This window comes from Amphibalanus amphitrite, unplaced genomic scaffold, assembly GCF_019059575.1.
Source record: "Amphibalanus amphitrite isolate SeventyFive unplaced genomic scaffold, NRLGWU_Aamphi_draft 000174F_arrow, whole genome shotgun sequence".
Classification (NCBI taxonomy): domain Eukaryota; kingdom Metazoa; phylum Arthropoda; class Thecostraca; order Balanomorpha; family Balanidae; genus Amphibalanus; species Amphibalanus amphitrite.
This window is the reverse complement of record NW_024881669.1, coordinates 224,133-238,833: the sequence shown is the minus strand read 5'-3', so window position 1 is coordinate 238,833 and position 14,701 is coordinate 224,133. Positions and strand designations below refer to the sequence as shown.

At 52.9% G+C, this 14,701-nt stretch overlaps 2 protein-coding genes across 3 annotated transcripts in view; both read right to left on the bottom strand.

The window, feature by feature from the left end:
• The window catches only part of LOC122383821 (radial spoke head protein 3 homolog B-like), an 82,405-nt gene that overhangs the window by 28,719 nt on the left and 38,985 nt on the right, over positions 1 to 14,701 (bottom strand). For both annotated transcript variants that reach the window (XM_043370604.1, XM_043370603.1), the window contains 2 exons: positions 12,086 to 12,274; positions 5,464 to 5,592 (listed from right to left, as the gene is read on the bottom strand). In XM_043370604.1, the coding sequence (XP_043226539.1) occupies positions 5,464 to 5,592; positions 12,086 to 12,274 (318 nt within the window). The remainder of the gene's footprint in view (positions 1 to 5,463; positions 5,593 to 12,085; positions 12,275 to 14,701) is intronic.
• Positions 7,175 to 10,818, bottom strand: LOC122383819 (uncharacterized protein K02A2.6-like). Its single transcript, XM_043370602.1, has 2 exons — positions 8,904 to 10,818; positions 7,175 to 8,366 (listed from the first exon to the last, which is right to left on the bottom strand). Exons 1-2 carry the CDS (start codon positions 10,647 to 10,649, stop codon positions 7,758 to 7,760), a joined length of 2,355 nt encoding a protein of 784 aa, XP_043226537.1. The 5' UTR covers positions 10,650 to 10,818; the 3' UTR covers positions 7,175 to 7,757.

Here is a 14,701-nt window from a genome sequence, read left to right as displayed (position 1 = left end):
GTTGTCTTGGCGTGTTGTGAGAGTTTGCGAGCTTTGTGTTTCTCTTGCGCCTAGACGTTTGGGTTCGAGGTTATTATTATGAGTCGTGTCATAACTGCCGTATGGATGTTTTTCTTTACATTTTTAGGATGTCATTATACTTTTCGTTATGGGTGGATTTCCCCGCAACATTACATTCTTGGACACACTGGCCACCGGGTATGTGATGCCCGGTCATCAATGCCAGTTGCAGCGGCATTGGCACGGTATTCCATCACGGAGCACGGGAGCCGACGGGCGGCCGCCGCTAATACGCCGCCGTGCCGACCCTGCCCAGTGCACAGTACACACGCTGGTCCGGCCGACGGGCCCGGGAACAGGGGTGTCCGTCGATCGATACCATGGCACCGCCGGACGACACGCGGGTACACGGCGACCCGCCGCCGCCGACGTGTACGACACGTGTCGCCAGCCACCATCAGTGGATATTCGCCAAAATACCGGGATGCTTTCCAGCAAAACGTACATTAGCGCGACTTGGAATTAGTCAGCATATTACATGTAAGTAGTTACCTACTTGAATGACACCTTTGCTGTCCACACGACTTTGTCCTTATAAAATGTGTAAAGGTAATTTGCACGGGTCGCTCAGTTATGGGACTTTGCCATCATCTAGAAAGGCGTCTGATACTGTTCAGCAGACATGTGCATGGATTTACATATGATCTCAGTGGTTCTTGAAGCAAACTGCAGGCTAGGATCTATGATCCCACCGGATCCGGCGTAAATTTTTTTTATCCTGTATCTATGATCTCATAGAACCTGAAGAGAAACCAAGAACATGGATCTATGATCTGAGTAGATCCCACCATGCACAACATTTGAAACCAGGTTTCCAAGTATTTCTATGTCAATAAGTGCCACAAAACTATGGATTATGACCTGCAATCACATAAAATTTGTGAGTTGCGACTGAGTGATTTTTTTTCTGTGTTGACAAATCATAACTTGAGGATCTATGATCTCACTGGATAGTGGATCTCAAACAAAAAATTAGACTTGGATCTATGATCCCTATGGATCTCTCGATAAATTCAAGATTTGGATCTGTCATCCTGCCGGATCCGAGATCATAATCCGTGGGAGCAGACACCAGATCCATTTTCGCGGATCCATGCACAATGCATATCTATGTCTGCAGTTCAGTGTTCCTACACTGTGACTATGTTGTCATCAAATGATTTCTGTCGAGCGGACCATGAACTGTTCAATTGCAAATAAAATGTCACATTCAATGACCAAAAAGTTTCACTCATGATCGAACGATGTCATCTGTCTCAACAAAATTTCCCGCGATGCGAGTCATAGGACTGGACCTGTAAGCCAGAGGCGTGTGCCGCATTTTGAGCGTGGCACTGTGCTGAGGGCACAATAAACCGGTCGGGTTAGTCACTGCAATAACTAATGCGTGCAATAAGTGCTGCCTCGCTCCTCGGGCCAGGTCAATAGGTCAGGACTCTGATCTGAGCTCTCCTGGATGGGGGAACTCCCCAGCAGTGTCCCGAATTCGCAGGCTGGCTCCGACTGACCCCATTTCGGGGGTCACCGGTCGCGTGTTTCGTTTTTGCAACCAAGGAGAGGCGCTGTACCCGGAGATGCTTCTTTCTAACCAAGCCAAACCGAAACAAACCAAACCTTACCTGATTTAAGCTAACCTACACCTTACAATTACAACCTATAACCTTCAACCTGCAACCTACAAACCTAGAACAGGCCAAAAATATCCACGGGTGGCCGGCTGCGAAGTGCGAACCCTCGACCATGAATCACTAGGTTTAACCACTAAACTCAACCACTAAACAAGCAGCCAACTGTCTGGAATGGGGTGGTGATGAACCAGTTTTCAATGACGCAATTGGGTATTCTCCGGGCAGCGCCTCTCCTTGGTTAGAAAAAGGAAACACCAGGCTATTTCAATTTACGGGCGTGGGACGGTATGAGTCATCCCGAGAGGAGAGTCAGAACTCAGACGGTCCCGGCCGACTCGGCGCCAGCTCCATGCTGAAGCACCCGCGCCGGCCTCGCTTTCAGCCCTTCCCCACCCCGCGTCGGCCGCCATTCCCGCCCACCACGCCGCGGGCTGGCCCGGGGCGCAGGATGAGTCACTGCCTCTCGGGGTCGGTGCCAGGCGGCGGCTGGAGCCGCCACCGCCTGGGAACCCCCGGCGCCGCCTCCAGCTCAGCCGGAGAAACGGTCCGGGTTCATTCATCCACCAGCCGAGACGGGTATTCCCACGGCCCGTTCAGACGGCTGCCCATGCGACACGCCCCAAGGCCCGGTGCCTGTGGATGCGTCATCGCGCTCGGCACCGCGCACGGTTCGTCGGAAGGTCATCTCAGGCTCAAAAGAAACGGTATATACGATTCGAAAGCTGACGGTGAGCTGAATCCAAAAATGTATATTTTATCAAAATCGATCGATGGCCTTTTTTGAAAATTGCGTTTTTGTAAAAACTTTATAATTTTTTAATCAACGGGCTGTCCCGGGCATGCTTGAAAAAAATAAACATGTTTTTTCGAACTCAGTGAAAGCTGAACGCCTGAAGAGCAATATTTAGTGGAGCAATATTTCCTAACATTAATATGCGTCTCCCACAGCCGACAATAAGGCGCAATTACACAGCTCAGTGTCACGATGGACCAAAGTCAGCCACACAGAAGCGTGAAATGACCCTTATCGACTCGCAGACCCGGCGCTCTCGGCCCGCCTGACCGGCCACGGAAAGAACGTTCGGCTCTCGTTCTACTAAACAAATGTCATATTTGTCAGTTTAACTGTCCACATCGCTATTAAAGTTATTCAGGATACTTGTGAAAAAAAATTCATTGTCCTGCTTGATTTACAACATGCTTTAAAGGGACCCTCCCACCTTCAAAAAAGTTTATGAATTGGCATGAAAGTGATGTCGCTCGGTTCAGAAAGAACGAAAACGAATATCTACCAAATTTCACCGAAAAATATTCACCGGTTTTCAAGATATTAGACTTTTACTTTTGTTTACTTTTTGGGATCTCCGCTGTTCCTAGCGACTTTATTTGGAAGCAATAATTTGGCAGCTGAAAGTGCGGCACTTGTTGCGCGCAAAGCAGCATATATCACCGCGTGCTACAAAACGTTTTAGTCAAACATTTAAAAATCGTTAGATATCTGCGCTGACGTCACACATTCAGAGGGATATTCCTATGCATTAGCCCCTCTGAATCAAAATGCTGCAATTTTGAAATTCAATATTTCCGATTTAACCCGCGCCCCACTGGGGTCTGAGTATAACACGCCCTACTGGGGGGGGGGCTATTCATAGCCCCCCCTCCTAACTCCGAAACTACTGGGCCGATCGTCAAAATTCAAACGGCGTCTGATAGCCCCGGAAAAACTGTCGAGCGAAACCTAATTTCATTGACCTCGAGGTCACCGATGACGTCACAGGTCAGGTCAAAGTAAAAATTATTAGCATTTTGCTTGTTCACGTTTTGGGCTCTGGCCGCCGTCTTACAAGTCAGATCAGGCTCATTTTTGGATCACACACTCGTGAACAGATGCTCTAGATACCCCGAGGGTACCAAACTTGTACTTTGATTTTCAGGTCAAGGTCAGGTCATCACAGGTCACGAAAATATTATATCATGCGTCGGTCACGTGACACATTTTTTATGGTCCATTTAGGCCAGAGATTTCGAATGTGATGTCGTCTGTGTCATTCGAGGTCATTTTGAGTCGAATTTAGCTTAGGTCAGGTCACTTTCAGGTCAAAAAAGGTCAAATTTTCAAGTTAAAATTTTTCAACAAAAAAGGTGTCTATTGGATGCAGTTTGAGCTCAGGAACACGATGGTGCTATTTATATTGGCGTACGATGTCAAATACGTGCTAAAAAATTGATTTGAAAAATTAATAATTGTAAATTTTTTGCAATAATGCGTAAAACTTGGCCATTTTTGAAGATATTTAGCTAAAACTTGCTAGAGTTAGTCATAATAATGCGTTCTATCACATATAGGTATTCCGGTTTTTTCGAAAAGTCAAAAACTTTTTGAAAAAAATGTAAAAATATAAATTTCGGATTTTATTATATCAAATTTTCGAAATTTTCAAAATTTCGAAAATCCGAGATAGCAGTTTGATAGCGCAGTCTATTCTGAGTCCTCTCATGCAAAGAAATTGGATCTAGCTTAAAAACTGAGCTCTTGGGAGCGATTGCCGTGGTTCAATGTTTTGCGTCGAAATCGGCCGAACATGACGTCACTCTGACGTCATTTCCGGCCGACCCATGGTAGCTACGAAGTTAAAATTTTGACACAAGGTGTCAAATTGATGCAGCCGAAGGTACTGAAAGTTTGGCGTTGATACGTCAAGCGGTTTGGAAGTTATTGCAGAAAAACGGGAGGGGGGGCTATAAATAGCCCCCCCCCCAGTGGGGCGCGGGTTAAGGCATTTCTCGATGTTGTGAGTGCCGAAACCGGTAATTGTGAGCCAGGGACCCCATTTTGGCTATCTCAACTCAAATCTAATGTTGAGGTGGGAGGGTCCCTTTAATTTACATTTTTCTTATGCATGTATTGTTCCATCCAGCTGCGCTCAGTGCCCGCGCAGGGGAAGTGAGCGGGGTTTCACTGTCAGAGGCTGTACTAGTGACAGCTGCTCGGCCGTGCGACCGGTCAAAGGTTACCCTGCCCCACCGGGCGCTACCCCCACTCCACCCGAGCTGAGGCCGGTACAACCTCTGACATTTCAGCGCGGCCAATTTTCGTTATATGGGCATGATACCAAGCTCAATTGAGCAAAGTAGACATGAACAAATGTAAATTAATGTATGATGTGAAGATGACAGAGCAATGAATTTTCTTCACAGGTATCCTGAATAACTTTAATAGCGATGTGGACAGTTAAACTGACAAATATGACATTTGTTTAGTAGAACGAGAGCCGAACGTTCTTTCCGTGACCGGTCAGGCGGGCCGAGAGCGCCGGGTCTGCGAGTCGATAAGGGTCATTTCACGCTTCTGTGTGGGTGACTCTGGTCCATCGTGACACTGAGCTGTGTAATTGCGCCTTATTGTCGGCTATTGGAGACGCATATTAATGTTTGGAAATATTGCTCCGCTAAATATTGTTCTTTTGGCGTTCAGCTTTCACTGGAATTCAAAAATACATGTTTATATTTTCAAGAATGTCTGGGACAGCCCGTTGAATAAAAAATTATACAGTCTTTACAAAAACGCAATTTTCAAAAAAGGCCATCGATCGATTTTGATAAAAATTACATTTTCGGATTCAGTGCATCGTCAGCTTTCGAATGGTATATATCGTTTCTTTTGAGCCTGAGGTGACCTTCCGACGAACCGTGCGCGCCGGGGTTGCCGACCGGAGCGGGGAGCGGGGGGGGGGGGGGAGGGGCGGCAACAGGGGTGCAGTGTACCGGTACTCACGTCGCCCTCATAGATCTGCGTGGCCACGTCGGCGCCGGTCTTGGACGGCACGAAGAGGGGCGTGCTGGGCCGGTCCAGCAGCGGGTCAGTCTGCACGGCCCGGTCCGCCTCCACGCGCCGGTCGCGGATCTGCGGACCGAGCACACATTGCCGGTAAAACATCCAGTAGCTAGGAGTTATCACCGCAGGAGCAATATCAATTATAATGCACGGAGGGACTACCTACCGCGCTTATCCCACTGAACTATCGGAGACTGGAGGAGACATCAGCATCAGACACCACACCGCTACATCACTTGTTGAAGAAAGACACATTTTGACCCAAATTAAAAACTAATTGATAAAGATTTCATTAGTTACAATACAAAGCTGTATGTATCTAAATTTGCGACGAATGACTTCAATGTTACTAAAAAGCACAGCGTTATCGTCGGGTGGTGTGCAACATGGCGTGACATTTGGCGCCGCTGTGACTCGTGACCAGGAGCGACCGATATGGGCGGCGGGACCGACGCAGGAAACAGCCGCCGGGCACGGCATGCACCTTATGGCCGCGCCAGCCTAAATCGGGGGAACGAGGCCGTCGACCGCAGTGACTTATGTATCCGCCGTGCCCCGGACAGTCCGCGCTGGTATTGACTATTACACATGACATCAATAAACAAACACGATCGATGGGAAAGCACCTTCCGGTGGTAGCCAGAGACTTTACAGGTGTTTTTCAACAATGGTGGCACAATGAGTCAGAGACAACGCACGTGACAATGAGACTGTGCGATGACAACTGATCGGAGACCGCAGCGCGGCCGGCAGCAGGCCACGGGTTCGACCAGGCAGGCGGGGACAGATACACAGGTCAGTCGCGTGCCCCGGAAGTCCGCCTCAGCCGACGGTAACACGCCGACGACCGACAGGAGCGGCGCCGGGGTCCGGGGAGGGGACGTGACGGCCCCACCGCTCGCCACACGCTAATGAGAATATTGATGTTGTCTGGCGTGTTCATCGTAATTGGCATGTCGGCAGAGTTCTATACAGCATGTCCACGCGATGTAAGGGAGGGAGGTCAGGTGTGGGGCCACTTGTTTTACCAGTTATCCTGGGCACTTGGCGATAGCGAGGAGAGAGGAACAGAAAAAGGTGCAATAGGAGTAAAAGACACATATTTTCAACCATTGTTAAAAATTGATTTCTAACCGCGAAGTGGTTATGATCCGTTTATGAGGTGGTTACGGCAAGTACAAGTGTAGCTCAAAATGATGCGATTGCACACCATTTCATACATTATTCTACACAATAACACAGTAATCTATGACCATTTACATAATATGCAGATTTGCAGAATGCATCTAATGCTTAAAACAATGCATGGCATGGTGCACATAAGCTTGATGTACGGTGTGCGAAATGCACATCATGCCTATTCAAAGGAGTCAAGGACCGGTGCTGACCAGGGATGACTCAGAAGCACCGCTCCCACATGGTCGCCGGCACCAGCGGTAATTCGGGAGTGGCCTGCACCGCAGCCCGGGAGGAAGGGATGACATCACCTACCGCGTGCACCGGGCCCGACATCACCGTCTAGACACGGTAGTGTTTGAAATGGTGTTTACTGTGTACTGTATACTGTGTAGTGTGTAGTGTTACTATGTAGTGTCCACTCACCTCCTCCAGGTAGGGCTCGGTCTGGACGCGGTAGTGTTTGGAATGGTGTGTAGTGTTGTAGTGTATTGCACTCACACATTCATCACTCACACTCAAGACTGAACAGTGTACATTCAACTCGACTAATGTGCCCCGCGCCCTTGCCGACGGCTCGCCGGCGGGCACCCGACTCCGTCTCTCGGCCGGCCCGGGCGCGGCGCCGCGGTGCGGCCGTCCCGGTTACCTGACCCGGCCGGCTAAAGGTCGGACTGGCTCCGGCCGCCGCTGCCAGCCGGCGGGGGGCCCGGGGAGGGGTACTACACTACATTCCCTTCCCCCCGAAGCGCTCATCTCCACCAGCGCCTCGTTGCCCGTCCCGCTCGCGTGCGGTACGGGCCCTCCATGTTTCCGGCGTCCTCGACGTCGACGTTAGAGGCATTTCCGGCAGAGTCGTTCCAGACGTCTCCACCTACGTCGACTTCGGTCGCTCCGCCGTCGCCTGTCTCCACTGCGACGGTCCCAGCGCCGCCTCCGGCGCCGTCAGGAAGCTGGTCAGGCCCGACAGCCTCTCTTCTCTCGGCTGTCTCCACGCCGACAGTCTCGGCGCCGCCGCCGGCGTCGTCAGGAAGCAGATCAGGCTCGTCAGCCTGTTCTCACCCGCCTCCTCCGGGACCGTCAGGCCGGCGGACAGATGTATGACACGGGGAGAGTCGCTCGGCATGGACTCTGATGCCACCCTCCAGTTCGAACGACACGGGACCACGCTGTGCGGTGACGACACATGGCTTGGAAAACCGAGGTTTTCCCTTGCGCGGCCTTGGCATCAGGCGATAGCGAACGAGATCGCCTACCTTTATGTCGGGCTTCCTTGCCGTTCGGTCATGATACCGCTTCATCTTTCGCTGCTTCTTCCGGACGTGCTGTTGGATGGCGCCGTCACCTCTGCAGTCACTGCTCTGCACCACGGCGTTCTCCAGTGACGTCCGCAGCTGGCGTCCGTGCAGCAGCTCTGACGGGCTGCGCCCCGTCGTGGCGTGCGGCGTCGCCCGGTACACCATCAGGAACTGCTGAACGTGCCGCCGCCTGTCTGCCTTCTGCTGCTCACCTATCTGGATGGCAGACTTCAGACTGCGGTTGAAGCGTTCCACAGCTCCGGAACCTGCTGGATGATACGGGGACACCTTGATGTGTTTGATCCCGTTAGCCTGCAAGAACGATGCAAACCGTGCTGACGTGAAATGGGTTCCATTATCACTCACCAGCTCTTTCGGCCACCCTTCTCTGGTCGCCACTGACGTCAGGAATTCAATCACGGCGTCTGTACTTGGCTCTGATACAAACGCCACCTCCGGCCACTTGGAGTAGTAGTCTGTGAGCACTATGCCGTACCTCTGATTTGCCGGACCCTGCATCGGACCGATGAAGTCCACTCCCACCTTGTCCCACGGTGCAGTAGGCAGCGAGACCGGGATGAGAGGCGTCCTGGACGTCTTGGCCGACTTGTCCGCGACTGAGCAGGTGGGACAGTTCTTGACGGCCGTCTCCACCTCGCCGTCCATCCCTGGCCACCAAAAGACTGCGCGCAGACGCTGCTTCGTGCGCACTATCCCGGGATGGCTTTCGTGGGCAACTGTCACCACGCGGGTTCTGAGGGCAGAAGGAACAAGTATCCTCTCACCTCTGAACACCACACCCTTCTCGATGCTCAGCTCGTTCCTGTACCTGAAGTAGGGCTTCAGCACAGGCGGCACCTCCCTCAGTTTCGACGGCCAGCGCTGTGGAATCTGCGAGATCAGCGCCTTGACCTCGTCATCTTCAAGGCCTGCTGCGGCGATATCAGCGCTGCTCACCGCCGGCATCATCTCCTCCAGGGCTGCGACCAGCTGGTCCTCGTCTTCTGCAACCCCATGACTGCCGGGAAGGCGTGAGATGCCATCAGCCTGGTTCAACTTCCCCTCGATGTGCTGAACCTGAAACGCATAGTTCATCAGCTTGACGGCCCAGCGAGACATTCGCATACTGGCCCGACCGATGCCCTTGGCAGACAGCAGAGAGCGAAGGGCAGCGTGGTCCGTCCGCAAAACGAACTCCTTGCCCCACAGGTACTTGTGCCACTTCTGACACGCCCAGACGCATGCCAGGCCCTCTCTGTCAGTTACGCTGTACTTGCGCTGTGCTGCGCTGAGCGTGCTGGAGGCGAATGCCACCACTCTCTCTCCATCTGGGTGGATCTGTGAGAGAACGGCCCCGAGACCAACGTCGCTGGCGTCGGTCGTGACGAACGTCTGCAGACTGGGGTCGAACGGTGCCAGCGCAGACGAGTTCAGGATCGCCGACTTCACATACTCCAGCGCAGCTGTCATCTCCTCCGTCCACCGGAAGGCTGGGGCGTCTTTCCTCAGCGGCTGCCGCAGAGGTTCTACCCGAGAGCTGAAGTTGGGCACGAACTTGCTGTAGAACGCGAGGGACCCCAGTGCAGCCTGGAGCTCCTTGGTGTTCTGGGGTTGTCCCATGTCTCGAAGACCTTGGACCCGATCTGGTGAGATTTCGATCCCACGCTCCGACACGACGAACCCCAGGAACTCCAGCGACACAACACCTAGCAGACACTTGTCCCCGTTCAGCGTGATGTCGTAGTCCTTCAGCCGCTTCATGACGGTGCTAAGCCTCGCGTCGTGCTCTGCACGGGTGGGCGCTGTGACCAGTACGTCATCCAGGTAGACTTGAACCCCAGGGATGCCTTGCAGAACAGTCTCCATGAGCTTCTGGAAACACTGCGGAAGACTTTTGAGCCCAAAGCAGCACCGCTTGTACCTCCAGGTCTGACCCTCATGCACGAAAGCAGTGAGGTTTCTGGACTCCTCGTGCAGCTCCAGTTGATGATAGGCTGACTTCATGTCGAGCTTGGACATCACCTTGGCACCTCGGAGCTTGTCCAGCATTTCCTGCATCGGTGGGATGGGGTAGCCGTTTGCGACAATGGCTTTGTTCACCGCCGTCAGATCGAGACAGATCCTCAGGCCCTCTCCTCCTCGCTTCCGGACCACGACAATCGGGGACAACCAGGGCGAAGAGCCACAGGGTACCTTCTCGATGACTCCTTGGGCTTCCAGGGACTCCAGATGGTCACTGACCTCCTGCCGCACAGCGTACGGTAGAGTCCTCAGGTGTGGCGTGCTGGGCACAGCTCCGGGAATCAGACGCACCTTGTGGACGAATCCCTTGATGGCTGGCAGCACCTGATCCTGCTTCACCTGGCAGACGACACTGCCACGGCTCACCGTGACTCCGAGCTGATGCTGGAGATCACGGCCCATGATCGGTACATCACCCACCGCCACGTACAGTTCCGCTGGAACGGAGAGCTGGTCCGGTCCTGTGACGTCAGCTGACATCTTACCCAGCACCTTAATGCCGCTGCCGTTCCACTGGGCGAGCTTACCCGCAGGACGGAGAGGGACGTGACTGAAGAGCTGCCAGTACGTCCTCGCTGGGACGATGCTGACCGCCGAGCCGGTGTCAACCAGCATCCTGACACGCTTCATCTCAATGAAGGCATCATAGTACGGGCACGACACTGACTGAACGACCGGACATACGTCATCCTTAGCAGACACGGACAAAATCTGCACATTGTCAACAGCACCGGTCTTGTTAGAACGAGGACAACACTTGCTTAAGTGTCCGACAGTGTTACACTCGAAACATTTCAGGTTCCTCGCTCTGCACTCCTTGTCATTTGCCCAGTGACCCGGTCGACCACAGGCACGACACGTACCTGACTTCTTCACAGGAGGCTGACGCCGCGTCTGCTTACGCGCTGAGTCACTGCGGCTCGTGCTGCGCCGCTGCCCAGTATACGCCACCTCCACTGTAGGAGCTGAAGGTGAAGTCGCACCGGCAGATGAGTCGTGCAGTAGAGCTTTTCGCTGCAAGCCCCGGTCGTGGGCCTCGGCCACAGCCTCTAGCTTGGAGAGAGATAGGTCATCAATCATTATCAGCTTGTCACGAAGCTGGTCAGAGCGACAACCCTCGATAAGCTGATCACGCAGTATGTCGTCAGTCAGGGCACCATAACTGCAACAGGCCACTGCCTCGCGGAGGTTGGCCAGGAAAATCACGCATGACTCATCAGGGCCTTGGGTGCATTTCCGGAATTTCAAGCGAGCAGAACGAACATCATAATCGCTCTCAAACAGTTTCTTGAAAACAGCTACAGCAGCATCGAACTGAGACACAATTACAGCACCAGCGCCGCCGGCGTCAGTGTCACTTACTCCAGGTTCGATGTTCTCCTGCTTGGTAGCTGAAGCAGCAGCTCGGTAGAGTCGACGTGCCTCCGCTCCGACTGCTGTCAACAGGAACGCTGTCCGACGACCGTCCGTCCAGTCCAACCACCCGCTGGCCTCAGCGAAGACCAGGAAGTCCTCGTACCATTGTCGCCAGCTCCCAGGACGCTGTCCCGGCCGCGACAGGAACTCCGGTGGCGCCGGTGACTGGAACATGTCGTCTTGAATGCAGTCCGCTTATCTCAGCCTCTTGTCGCCACTTGTAGTGTATTGCACTCACACATTCATCACTCACACTCAAGACTGAACAGTGTACATTCAACTCGACTAATGTGCCCCGCGCCCTTGCCGACGGCTCGCCGGCGGGCACCCGACTCCGTCTCTCGGCCGGCCCGGGCGCGGCGCCGCGGTGCGGCCGTCCCGGTTACCTGACCCGGCCGGCTAAAGGTCGGACTGGCTCCGGCCGCCGCTGCCAGCCGGCGGGGGGCCCGGGGAGGGGTACTACACTACAAGTGTGTAGTGTGTAGTGTCCACTGTCCACTCACCTCCTCCAGGTAGGGCTCGGTCTGGACGCGGTAGTGTTTGGAGTGGCGTGTAGTGTGTACTGTAGTGTCCACTCACCTCCTCCAGATAGGGCTCGGTCTGGACGCGGTAGTGTTTGGAATGTTGTTTAGTGTGTAGTGTCCACTCACCTCCTCCAGATAGGGCTCGGTCTGGACGCGGTAGTGTTTTCTGCCGGCCACTGCCGGCGGGGTGCGCACACGCTCGTCACGGCGCCGACCGGTGCCCAGGCCGCGCCGCGCCGCCGGACCGTTCTGCAGACCGGCATCGCGCCGGCGAGCCTCCTGGTACCGAATGATGTCCGTCAGACTGGGCCCGCCCTGAAACACACAGACAGATACAGTGCAGTCGCACTCAAACGGGCGCACGGTATACGGTGCAGGTGTACTCACGGGTTCGAGCCGCCCGGCGGTGCGGAGACGCCGTGGTGTTACAACTACCCGCACTACACCGTCACGACACGACAGCGAGCGTGCGGGAGTGGCCAGGGACTGAGGCTAGGGACCGTGAACTGCGCCTGGAGCCACTGATGCCTAGCCAACTGTGCCCGTAACACGTTGGTATCCAATCGATAGGTATAGCCAAGTTTACTGTTGACTGGCCTGGCCCACCTGTCTTCTGCGTGCTTCACGGGAAATGTCACTGTTTACTCACGATTCTTATCCAAAGGTTTTAAAAGCTGCTGCTGATAAGTTTTCCTTTTTACCCTAGCACATACATCTAATTCGATGAATCTCTGGGTCGCCATTCTGAAACTGTACGGTCTAGAGAGTTGCGATCTCTGTAGTATGTGGACTGTTGATTTCCGTAGAGAAATACGAAGGCTGACCGGGGTAGGCTGTTGGGGGTCCGCACTCCGCAGAATCTGTCAGAGCTCCACACCGGCCGGCAGGGTTGGTCAGCCTGTGTTTCAGAGTTAGTTCTGCAGACACCATGTTTGGTCACAGGTTGGCCGTCGGATGTCCGCGGGATCTCTGCCTCAGAGTTCCACAGACACCGTCACCGGCAGGTTAGTGGCGTCCACGGCGACCCCTGCGGCCGTCCATCGACCCTGCGGCGGCGTACGGACGTGTCGTGATCGGCGCCGATCGAGCCGGTCCGGTCCGGTCCGGTCCGGCCGTGACCGCCGATCGACCCGTGCAGTGGAACGGCGCCCCGTCACCGCCGTCACCGCAGTCAAACGGCCCAAAGGAATCCCGACAGTCATCGGGTTAGGTATTTACCGAAATGTGCTCAAAGGTCAAGGGCAACTACAGGCGCATTCCTGAAAGTTCCAGGAAAAAGGCTTGGAACAAGATGGTAAGCGCCAACAACCGTTGGTAACGGTACTAGTTAGCCTCATAGGGTGTCGCCAAAAGCAAAAAAAAAAAAAAAAAACTCCCAGCATAACTTTCGGACGAATAACGGCAAGCAAAAGTGATTTTTTTTTCTAAATCTTGTTTCCCGCGCTCCCGCAATACGGAGAAATGAAATGGCATGGGGCGTTTCAACGTCCCCATGCATGAATTGCAACCGGTGCAGCCTTGAGACTTGCAATTTGTGTTGAAGGCAAGATCGCCTGCACCGATCTATAGTGATCTAATGGCTGAATGTCACGCCCTTAATAAGTGTACCTACTACACAAAGCAAGACAAGTAAACCTAGCGGTGAGAAGTTTTAAAGCAAAGTTTTAAAGCAACAACAACGAGTTGCCCGTAAAGAGTTTCTTGGTTGCAATGGTCCGGAGTGAGACAGAAAGCGTCGTTCGACAAACAATCAAAATGATACAGCTTCACGAGGCCAATGATGGCAAACAATGTGTAACGTTTACCCAGACGCGAACCATCTATATTACTATTTGAGGAAGGCGTAGTTTCTGTCTATTACGAAGGTCGCGACATGGTGCTACGTAGCGCGGGTTACAGGTCACACCGTTGCACCTACCGCGCTGAAATTTGCGCAAGTTATAGAACAAGGATGGACAACGTGCCTTTGAGCGGTCTCGGCTCGATCGGATCGATAGCGAGCGCGTGGCGCGTGCCCAAAAAGTGCAAATTCGCGTCATAGACTTTACATGTATAAATCGGCTGGCAAAAACGGGCGAAAATGGCTAAATTTGCCCGACACGGGTCCGTTCCCCGTGCAATATCTCGGTAGCCGTGCGCCCGATCGGCACGGGGAAAACAGCATCGTGTAGAGAATCGAACGGGCAATCGAATAGTGTGCGGTGCAGGGGTGGCACGCGCCACGTGCAAGTGTGAGGGCAATTTCATTTCAAAAAGTGCCATTTTAAACGGATTTTGGATTTTATTTTATTTTCCCGTGACCATCAGACTGAGAGAGTTGAAACAACGTCAATTGCCAAGAGAAATGTACCGCCTCTCATGGAAAAATTGTGGACAGCTAATTGATCAAAAACAATGTGGAAAAAATCGCTGAATTAAATGGTATTTGTCCAAAATGTGCCACTAAAAAGTTACACGGGATTTGCTGCTTAACCTGATACGCTTGACAATTGAAAATGCTATCATTAGAAAGAGCATTCAATTCTCTCCAAGATCCAATCATCACGTTTACATGACAAGCAACAGTATTCTTAAAAATATAAATGTTTTAAACCTCTGCAAAGCGATTTTTAGCGAAAAATATCTACGCCTTTCATTTGTCTGAAAACTACGCACCTCAATTATAAAGCACATTTGGCAGATTCTGAAGTGGAAAGCATGCTTATCAGACACGGGCACCTCGATGCGGTGGATATTTTTTTC

Excerpts from the sequence above, each read along its gene's own strand:
- LOC122383819 (XM_043370602.1), bottom strand. The coding sequence starts at position 10,649 with ATGAAGCGTGTCAGGATGCTGGTTGACACCGGCTCGGCGGTCAGCATC. Across the intron at positions 8,367-8,903 it reads TTGAAGATGACGAGGTCAAG|CTGGTGAGTGATAATGGAAC; the intron begins GCGCTGATCTCG and ends TGGCCGAAAGAG.